Genomic DNA, 11,113 nt, shown 5'->3' with positions numbered 1-11,113 from the left:
TGTTTTTCAAGTCACCAGGTAGAGTGTGCTGCAATAGTTTCATGTCATCAAACAAGTTAAATATATTGTGTGTTCAAACACAGAAAAAAAAGGAAGGAAAAAAGAACCTATGTGATGTGTTGTTGTTTTTTTTTTGTAGATTTGTTAAGCTGACACATTTAATAAGAAAGAAAAAGAACTGTGAACTTACATTGAGATTTGCAGATTTTGCGTTTGGGAACCATGCACAGAGAGCAAAATTCAAAGGACTTAATTGCTCACAAGATGGTTTATTAGCTAATGTGCACAAATGTTTCCCAATTATTAACTTTAAAATAATTGATCCATATCGTGTTATTTTGTTCAGGCTGTAGAAGAAGCAGGTAACTGGAGGGGCATGAAACTACAGCAAAAGCAGGAACATGCACATCCAACAAATGTCTCAGACAGCTGGGTTTAAGTAGGCCTCACACAGACATTCACATTGACTTGTGAGCTTGCGGTGCTCAGTTACGGAAATCGGAAGCAGAAAATGAGAGCTTAGCTATTTTTGCTTTTGTTCTGGTTTCAGATGTCAAAACATTTTCAAGGAAAAAGGTCTGTGCAGGACTTTATTCTTTATTTGAGACACCACGTAATGTATAACACATGTTGCATTTCTTGGAAAAGAGACTGAGTAAGCAGGCATTACATTTGTTTTTGTGGTGATGTTATTCTTCTCATTTGGCATTGTGTACTCATCGTGTATTTTTCCATGAGGTTACTTCAGTGCCTCTGGTGATAAGTTCCCATGTTCACACGAAAACAACTTTACCCCAGCCTTGATCCATGCACTTTCACTTAACTGTGTGTGATAAACAGCAAGTATCTTGAAAAGTGTAATCGGCCTGGAGATGTGCAGACGTTTTAGCTGCCCCAAATACAAGCTTCAGGAATAAACACTTTGATAAGATACTGAATTGGCACACTGATCTTCAAAATATGAACACAAATGTCATATACAATTTATCAGCATTTAAACAACAAACCTTGTAAAACAAAAGCAATCATGAAAAAAAATCATGAATCTACTGTCGTTGGAGCTGGTGATGAACAGAGGAAACACACTGATAAAATGCTAAATGAAAAGTTGAAGGTTTAGCTTCCTGAGACCAGTTGTTCAGCGTTGATGAGATACTTTTTCACCATACACAAACATATTATTTCTAAACAATGGCTTAAAGCTTATTTTCTAAGGTTACAGTTTATTAGGTGTGTGGACAGTTTACTCTACCTGAATTCTCATCAAAATGTTAGCATGGCTTTTTGTGCTAAACTGTGTGTAAATGAAATTAGCGTGAACAACCACACAGACAAAAACAACCAAAACTTTAAAACGTAAACTTTATCATCAGCTTAGGATATTTTCAAGTAATCAAGGTTAGACATACCCACATTATTGTTTATTTCTTTTCCAATATGTCAGCTAACAAATACAGGTCTTCTCGCTTTAAAATTGTATGGCGGTATTAATTGTAAAAACCGCAGAAGCTGATTTATCACTTCTTCAGTCTATGGTCATGATGCCCTCTTCCCAGCTGAACTGGTTCACCAGCACGTCGTCCTCTTTCTTCATGGACTTGAGCAGATACCTGACTCCAGCTTTCACACCAGTCTTCATCCCTGCACCCAGGGCGTAGCCTGCCACCCCAGCAGTCCCACCTGTGGCAACCATCAGGGCATCAGTTCCAAGGTCAACAGCACTGAGGATGGCTCTCTCCTTGGCTGTAGCGGAGCAGTTGACTGAGGCGTAGTACACAGCAGTGCCGAGGTTGTAGAGGGTGCTGACTCCGGGGATCCACTCCATTACATTGTACACGCGCTCCTCGTTTTTGTTGATGCAGCTCCTCTGGGGGCTGCGCTTCATCCGTTGACCTGAGGCTGCTGGGAGCAAGACTTCATCCTGGGCACTGCACTGACGAATCCAGCACTCCGACTCGGGAGATGTGGACGGCAAAATGCGGCTCCCTTTCTTTAACACTGCTTGGTACATCCCAGGTGTGAGATGCCCGCCGCTGGTCACACCAGCACACAGCAGCCCAAGTCTTTCACAGCTGCTCACAGCCTCCTCCAGTCCTCCCATGGCTCCTTCCACAGCTCTTCCCACCAGCATGGTTCCATTCACCCTGGTCCAACCCTCACAATGACCCTCCTGTATAGAGGGGCCTTCTCCCACCAGCACAAGTTGCTCAATATTAAACATCACAGCATCTATATGGTGGCTTGCTTCATCTCTCTCTGAAGGTAATGCTGCTGATGGAGGTGCTGGTGTAGAGGCTGACTTGCTTATTCTCTGCTGAATTAGAGCCTCCACCCCCATCAGCAGCTCCTCTGTATCAACTTCTCCCAGCATGTCGTACAGCCTCAGCACCAGGGTCCGAGCTTCCTTTGGGCAGCCTGCCACCACCAACACGGGAACTAAAGTGAGACCCAGCAGCTCCTGAGGAAACACTGAAGATAATGGATCATCCACAGTGCTTCCAGACAGCAGTTCCTCACAGCTGACATTTCCCTGAATATGGAGAGGATTTTTAATCTGCCCCTGAAGCCTTGCCCTAAGGATGGATGTTATACGCCGAGCAGATCGAACCCTCTCCTCTTTTTGCGAAACCTGTGAATCAGGTCCAGATTTGTCCGCGGATGAGAGAGCAGGCAGAGCATTGGATCCCAGGAGAGGTTGATGTTCCTGTTTGGCTGTCTCTGCCTCCTCATGGGAGCGAGCTCCTGGAAGCAGAGTTTTGCTCTGCACCAAAGGAAGTGGGATTCTGCACAGGGCCTGTTCATTCAGCAGAAGCTGGATCACAATCAGCCACTTCAACTTAGAGGACATCATCCCACTCTTTAAAGCGGTCTTTTCTTAAGCCACTTCACTAAAGAAAAAAAAAAGAAAAAGTAAAAGCTTAAGCTGACAGCATATAAGTTCTTTGGCGTAATTATCAAACAATACTTTTGCAGACAAGTTTTTATTTATGCAATATATATATGAAATCACTGTGTGTTAACATCCAGCTGGTCTTTGTAGCAGTTTTTTTTAACCTGCTTCTCTGCTGCAAACACTAAGAAAAATCTTAAGCGTAGTTGGTTTTGCAAGCAATTCTAAAAAGATCAAATCTTTGGTGAAATTAGAATAGAACATAACATCTTTCATCCATTTTCTATACCCACTTATAATAGCTTGAGAACTATAAATATAGAAGTTTCTCTGCCTATGACTTTTCAAGAAAGAGGAATACGCTGTGAAATGTATTGTTTTTGCGGCTGACTACAACTAGCAATAGAAATGTTAGTTTTCCACGCAAATTTAAAATTCAAGCTTTTTTTTTCCATCTGGTTTGTCCCACACTTACCTTCTACAATAATCACAGCTGCCGTCCCAAAGTCCAGAGCGCATCAGAGCACGATGGCCTCAAAATGAAGGATGTCTGTTCCTGTTTCTTCTTTTCTCAAAACATGCATAGCAATCTTCTCTCTCTCTTTGCCTCCAATGAGAATCTCCTTCTTTACACATGACATCCCACAGCCCTCCCTTTGTATCATCTGTCTTTCACCTCGCTCTTCTCTTTGGCCCCATTGCTCAACAGGGAGACCAGGGCTTGAATATTGATTCACGTGGGTAAAGTCCATGTGTTCTAAAGCAGTTTTGTTTGTCTCTGCTGCTATCCTCTCATCCCCCCCGGTCCCTCTGCTCCCTCTCACGCAGTTGGTAGGTTTTGTTTTTGACCCACATACTTGAAAGAAATCTCCTCTCATGCCGTGAGCAAATTTATCTCTTTTACAGCCAAGAAGTGAAGCGAGGAAAACGAGGCTATTTAAAGTAAAGGCTGGATTTATTCACAACATGGAATACAAAGCACAGAAAAATTCAGGGATGAACCATTTCTGAGAATCCATTCCCTTTCCCTCTTCAATTTATTTTAGATCCTAACATGTCATGATGTGCTCCCTTTGAGAAAAGACTCTAAAACCCTTGAATAAAGATATGTTGGGTAAAGCTCATCCTGTTCATCTCTATGTCAATCAAAGAACCAAGAATAGTCTGATTTTGCCCGGAGCAGCTTTTCCAGAAATGTTCAGAAAGTGAACTTAACAGAGTCATGGTGATGATGAATTTTGGTATTTATTTTTTGAGAATTTATAGTTGAAACTACAAAAATGAGTGGTTCTGTCATCAAAAGGAATGCAATTTTCCCTCTTCCCTGCTCAATTCTCAAGCAGTATGTTGTGTTTAATTTGCTCTGAGAGCAACATTTAGTGCAACAGATCACTCTTACTTTAATTCAGCCCTGTTCTGATGCCGCTGCCATCTGTTGGGGCAGAAAATTTTAAATATAGAAAATAAGCAACGGCATTCTTCAAAAGTTGCAGGACACAAGCCTCATCTTCGGTCTTGCATTTCCACTCTAGTCTATTATCCATGAAAACAACAACAAAAATGACCAGCTTAACGTCTTTGACTTTGCTTGGTTAAAGACTCAGTTTCAGCCTCATAAGGCAGAGTTTTCAGCAGTCAGATGAAGAGGAGGCTGTCTGGTGGACATAGTGGAGTGTTACGAATCTGGACCCACAAGCAGGAGACGATAACGCCAGGGGAGATTAAAGTCCAAAAAAGGGTTTATTCCAACTGTGAAAAAATAAATTCAAGCTCTGCTTGGAAAAAGATGCAAAGTGAAAACACCCAGCCAACGACTGGTAACTCTACGGGCTGCAGGTGGCTGCAGGCACAACAGTGGCGCCTTCAATAAATCCAAGAGAGAGACATTTCCCCTGGAAATAATTGTAGATCCAACACAAAGGGAATATCTTTCTTTGTTCTGAATGATTGCCAATAACATCAAACAGGTGTTAGGCTTAAACAGTGATAGTAATGTATCAGTGTTCCCAAGTATTTATGCTCCGGAGCTAAAGAAAAAGAAAATGTAATTACATTACATTACATTACAGGTTTGAACGCACATTAGAAAAATAAACAGCTGAGCGGAAATTTCTGTTTTGATACGATATGTCATTATTCTGACATACGGTACATGCAAAGGTTTTGTGGCCATGGAAAGATTAGATCAACACACACACACATATACATACATACTGTTTTGTTATTGCTTTTGAGTCTGACTTTCTCTCTTATTCTGCTCTGCATATTGTGCTCATGGCAGGCAGTGGTGAGGAATTATTCAGCCCACTTGGGGTTGGCAAATGCAACCTTAAGTCATTATCAACTTTGGCTTAACAGATAGTATAGAAAAAAATCTACTGGATGTAGGAAGAGGGACACATGAGAAAAAAAATCTTTTATCACATTCATTCACCTCTGTGTTGGTGCAGCCAAAGGCGTCTTAAAGCGGGACCTCCCATCAACCTCTTATCTATATAATATTAGGTAAGATTATTTGAAATAGAAAAACTCACCTGTAGATTCAAAAGATTTTTTTTAAATGACTGCGGCCAATATGACTGCCCTGAGCATAATCCAATGAATGTGGAGACATCTGACTTGTTTTTCCTAGTCTACACATTTCCTGATATATGGGCAAAATGGATCAAAATCAGCGCTAGTTGATCAGTCACTGTTTGGTGTGAGTCATGGATTTGCAGGTTGAACAATCTACAGCCAGTCAGATAAACAGGCTGCAGTTTGCGCAGATTTGTTGCAAAAAGGACAGTTTTCAAACTTTGTTTTGAAGTTATAAAATTACTGTTGGTATTTACCAACGAGGTTCAGTGGCAAGTTAGTGCCGGAAAGGCATTGTCACGGTGAGCTTTGTGTCTTGGCCTTGTTGCAAATGTATTTATGGGTGCTTCCCTTTCAGAATAAAACAATGGGGTGGGGTTAAACTAGAGCCATTTGTGATCTAGTTTGAACCTACTTCCTACACTCAGCTTTCTTCACAGCCACTTTGGCCAATATACACTGCTGCATGAAAGCACGTCCTAAGTAGTTTGTTTGACAGGTCTGTAATAGCTGCTGTGTGGTGGATGCACAGATTATGCAGGAGGAGAATTGGAGGTGATATAAGATGACTTGGAATCTCCGACTAGGAGTCATGCAACGACTGCTGCACCTAATATTTTTGCAGCTTTTTGTGCTTAGTTCTTAGTTTGATTTAAGTTTGTTAATCTCTGTTTTTCACATTTTCACCTGCATTGTCCTGATAGTAAATCTGCTTATTAGTCTCTTATTGTAAGACACATGCACATCTTATCTAAATGTCCTTGGTTACCCATGGCAACAGCTATAGAAACAGAGTCTGCTTGACTCTTCACTGTAAACTGACGCAGACAATGAATTATTGCCTACCGACAGTCTGCATTCCTTCAACAAGCAAAAGTTGTTTTTCTATCTAATAGGAGACCAAACAAAAATCGAAATAAGAAAATAGCTTGTTCTTTATTCTCCACAAGATGTCAAGTTATTGGCAATAGAGAAACATTTGCTTTGTCTTGGACAGAATCTGGGGATTTATTTCAGAAGGTGGAAGCTGGGAGGTGTTGTAATGAACATGATCATGCAAAGACAGACGCAAATGAGAGACACTTAACAGGAAAACATAACTGCCGATGAGTTCAAACCTGAGCATTGAGAGATTACTGCTCTTCATTGATGAATAAGAAACAGGTCTCTCACAAGCAGGTGCTCCTAAAGGAATGAGGGAATTTTGAAGATTCTTATGCTTTATAACACATTACTGAGTGATGAGCTGAGGCAACTGACCCTTTGTGGTATAGAAAATAGATAAGTGGGAAATTTAACTGGGATGTAGTGTAAAGTTCACTCAATCAATAAATTATAATTAACACTAAAGCATCAGCAATTTCTATTGAATTTACAATATTGTCTGACAGTGACTTCAAACTGAAAGTGCTGAGTATGACTGATGCTGACTAAACAGTGGTATTTACAGCTGAAAGTGTGTCAGTAATATTCAACTGCCATCGAAATAGTCAGTCAATATCCCTGATTCATGATTCAATTCCGTGCATGTGTTTGTTACAATATATTGTGCTCACACATATAGTCCAATAAAAATGATTAAGCGTTAATAAAAAAGAACCCATTACTGTTATTTTTTATTGTTGATTATATTATCTGTGTTGCACCTAAGAGCCTGACACTGCCGCTTTTCAGTGCTTCTATGAAAGCCATAAGGGACAGATTCCATGCAAACTGCTGAGCTGCAGCTGAAAGAGACAAGATATAAGAAACAAATCGACAGCAAATTATCAAGATAAAAAATGAGAAGAGAATGACAACATACCACACTGCTAAATCAACTTTACTGGAACTGGCTCATCTGTGTAGGGGGTTCGTTATCCCTTTCATTCTTTCAAAGAAATGTTGTACTTCTGCAGTAATCAGTAAAAAGTTAATTAACTAATAAATGATATTCATCGATTTCAAATGGGGGGATTTTTATCAATAAAAGTATATGAATCAATCAAGTCTCAGGCAATTAGATTTGCTGCAATGTGAAAACATCCGACATGAGACAATAACTCAACACAACCATTTATCGATTAACTCAAAAGACAGATGCAACATAATCATAGACGATATGTAAGAAAAATCTATATAGGATTTGACGTGTGTTTTAACGTAAACAATTTTGGGTGTGTGTGGTGTGGTGGAATGAAAAATACTTAAAAGCGTGAATGAATGTTCAAAGGAAATGGTTGCAGTATCACTTATGGGCATTAACTTTGAGATTCAGTGGCTTCATTAAAAAGAGGATCTTTTAGTGTATTACTGACATCAGCCCCAACAACCATGAGCACTGTGGAGGAAGCGTTCATGTGAACTATAATTTTCTAGTGCGATTTTGCAGGGGAACAAGTGTGACTCAAAGCCCCAACTCCTGGGTCGTATTTGGGCACACACCGGGTTGAGGTGGTTCACCCCTGGAAACAGGGTTACATGTCTGCAGCAGACCTTTAACCACACTTGCTGTCTTCCATGAGCGGACACACACACAAGCACACACACGCATCCTTGTGTGGACAGGATTAACCAGTGAGATGTCACTACACCGTAGTGTATCCACAAAATCCTGTCCCATTTCCTTTTCATCATCATCAGCATTTCTATAAGAGTGTGTGTTTGTATCTTCTCCAAAGTTGTGCTGCTTTCAATTCCGTACTTCCCAATTATGAGACACTTTCAGTTGTCCCACATGAAAACCTGTTCAGCTGTTTTCAGAGTACAAGAGAAATTTGTTAAGTGCAGACAATAAGCCAGTTTAAGTATAGTGAAATCATTCTACCCTCTTATTGCTCACAAGTTATAGCATGTATGAACGGTTATGTGCTGCGCTGCTAAATATTGTCACGCAACCAACCATCACTCCAGGGAACTGCTGCCAGTAACAGGCTGGTTCATGAACTCCCAAGATACGTACAGTGGATCCTTGTATGCTTCACCTTTTATAGGGACTTGAAAGCAAGATAGAGTTTAGCATTTTTATTACAGTTTGCAGTTTTATGGGTGCGATTGGCACCCATAAAACCCATACTGAGTTTTATGGGTGCTATTACAGGTGCTATTACCTGGGTCAGAGAATCCAATCGCATTCGACTGGTCTAGATGCTAAATGGCTGCTGGCTGTAACTCTGTTTAAACAGAGGAATATGAACATTAGTTGTCCTTTAGAATTTACTGGTATCATTCAGAATAAAATGTACTATCAGTGATTGCTTTGAAAAGGGGCCAAAACCATGATATTACCACTATTGGTTTCACATTTGTTTTTTAAGGCTCTTGTGCTGATATAAACTTGTTCTTCCCACAACCGTAAAGTTTCTCATAACCCTTTAAAGTAAAAAGGTTTTGGTCCAGAAAACATTTTTTCAACAGTTCTCTGGCTTGTCCATTTGTGTTGCTTTCATATGGGGTCGTAGATCAAATGAATATCCCACCTTCATGTGTGACACGACTGAACATGCTCCTATCAGATTCCACGTGGCTATTTCCTTATATGAGTGCACCGGGGTTGTAGTCATAAACCTGCAGCATGACAGCAGTTATCTTAGCAATAACCATTAAAACAGCAAAAGCTTTAAACTAAACTTTAGGCAATCACAGAGAGCCCACTGTATGTAATATTAATAGGGACTGGATAGTGTAGTGGTATGATTTCCACCTTTCGTGTGGGAGACCAGGGTTGAAATCCCCTGCATGAAAGGTACCAGGTACCTCCAGTAGGGGTCCTCAGGCAAGACCCCCTTACCCTATCTGCCTACATGTAAGTTGCTTTGGATAAAAGCATATGCCAAATGCATAAAAAAAAGTCACATATATTATTTTAATCTCATTTGTTTCAATTTTAAAAAAAAATTAAAAACTTTCAGTCATGACAGTACACCCTATGAACCTTGATGAGTGACTTATTTACAAAGTCGTACAAAGTTAATCGTAACCGATTTCAGGATTTACTTCCTCTCTCCGCACAGACACAGATATGTTTCCAAGTTGCATGTTGCTGATGAAGATCACCCTCAGTCCCAGCCATGATGTCTCCGTATGAAATCCAAAGCTTTCAGAACATCAGAATGCGTCATGTTATCCATCTGAAACACTGTTTCTGCACCAGTAGAAAATGAAGAAACACAGTGGGTGTGTGCTATTTTCATATCAGCAAGTGGCACGATGGGTGGCATTTTGTTTTAATTAGCCATTTTTGAGCCATTCTCATTTTCTGCGACTCATTTTGGCGAAACAAATTAATTCTGCCGTATTTCCCCCCTGAACTTATCATTCTCTATTCATTACAAAAACCCTCGCTTTTGTTGAGGCTAGTGTATCTGAAATGAGTATCTCTTTATGAGACACAATCATGTTTACGGTTCAAATATGACCACGTATATTCAGCTGATGAGTGTAATCAGACTTTTCAGCTTTTGCCTGTGGAAGAAGAGGGTCACTCAGTAGGCTTCTGCTTGTCATTTCAGTGCTCAATGAGTCAGAGTGTGGGAGTTATGTTGCTTTTTGCTGTTACACACCAGCCAATGAAAGTGTAGACAGAACAGCAATATCCGCTTGTAGGGCGTATTGTACGCTGCTTTCCAAGTTCTTTCACCCAGGCTCATTAGAGTCAATTTCCTGGGATACACACACGCACTGTTTTCCTTCTTTTTTTTCATTACTGTTCGCAGTTATAATGAGGGGAAAAATAACAATGATGACGGCAATATAAAGACATTTCATAGAATGCTCATGATTATTATTTTTTCATTTAGCTTTTTTTATGCCCATACTATATGTCAGGGGGTTTACATATTTTTTGTTTAAGATGCCTTATAGTTATGTAGCAATATGGTAAAAACTGAAATAACAAGGAGATGAAAATATAAATACTATAAGTTATGTCATTTGTGTTTGGTTGACACACATTTCCTACAGATTTGTCTTAGTGATGTAAGATACACACCCATAAGCAAACTCACGGTCATGTTTCCATCACTTATGAGGACTTTACACTGACTTACACTAATTTTCTATGAACTTATTTTAGCTTTAACCAGCCTAAACCTAATACTTATGCTAACCTTGTTTTTTATCGTTAGAAGACAGGCCCTTACAAAGTGAAACATGTTTATATCCCTATTGTGTGAGAATCACTGGTTGCTAAAAGTAGAGACCTGTTAGTGAAGCTTTGTTTGGATGGTTCATACTTTTCTGACAATTAGGTTATTTGTTACAAAGTCATCTCAAATGTGTCACCAAAAATGGACTTTATGGTGGAATTATCAATACAATTCAATTCAATAATACTTTAATAATCTCCAAAGGTGAATTACATTGATAAGTTGTATTATATTATAGACATTGTTAGTGGTGTGTGAAATAAAAAAAATAAAATCTAGTTCAGCTCACAAACTTTTGTGTGGCAGTGAGAGGTGTGGTTGAAATCTGCTGCGATTGCCATGAATGGATCGGGGTGATGTTTTTGCTGCTTGGCAACAACTTAGCTGATGATGTCACACACAGCGTACGAAGGCAACACAAGTCAGCTCTCTTGATAGACAACATGGACAGAGACATGCAGCCAACAGTTCAACATCCGGGCTGCAGAGATCCTCCTTCCTGGTGTTGTTATAATCAGAG

General features: G+C 39.9%; 1 protein-coding gene across 1 annotated transcript; it reads right to left on the bottom strand.

Moving 5' to 3' along the window:
• Positions 1-577: 577 nt before the first annotated feature.
• Positions 578-3,564, bottom strand: apof (apolipoprotein F). The gene is made up of 2 exons (XM_072382284.1): positions 3,366-3,564; positions 578-2,888 (listed from the first exon to the last, which is right to left on the bottom strand). The coding sequence occupies exon 2, from the start codon at positions 2,849-2,851 to the stop codon at positions 1,526-1,528; it is 1,326 nt and encodes a 441-aa protein (XP_072238385.1). The 5' UTR covers positions 2,852-2,888; positions 3,366-3,564; the 3' UTR covers positions 578-1,525.
• Positions 3,565-11,113: the final 7,549 nt, after the last annotated feature.

The sequence above is a fragment of the Leuresthes tenuis genome, unplaced genomic scaffold (assembly GCF_036924035.1).
Source record: "Leuresthes tenuis unplaced genomic scaffold, fLeuTen1.0.hap1 SCAF_3, whole genome shotgun sequence".
Lineage (NCBI taxonomy): Eukaryota > Metazoa > Chordata > Actinopteri > Atheriniformes > Atherinopsidae > Leuresthes > Leuresthes tenuis.
The sequence above is the reverse complement of the archived record's forward strand: the minus strand, read 5'-3'. Positions and strand labels throughout refer to the sequence as shown.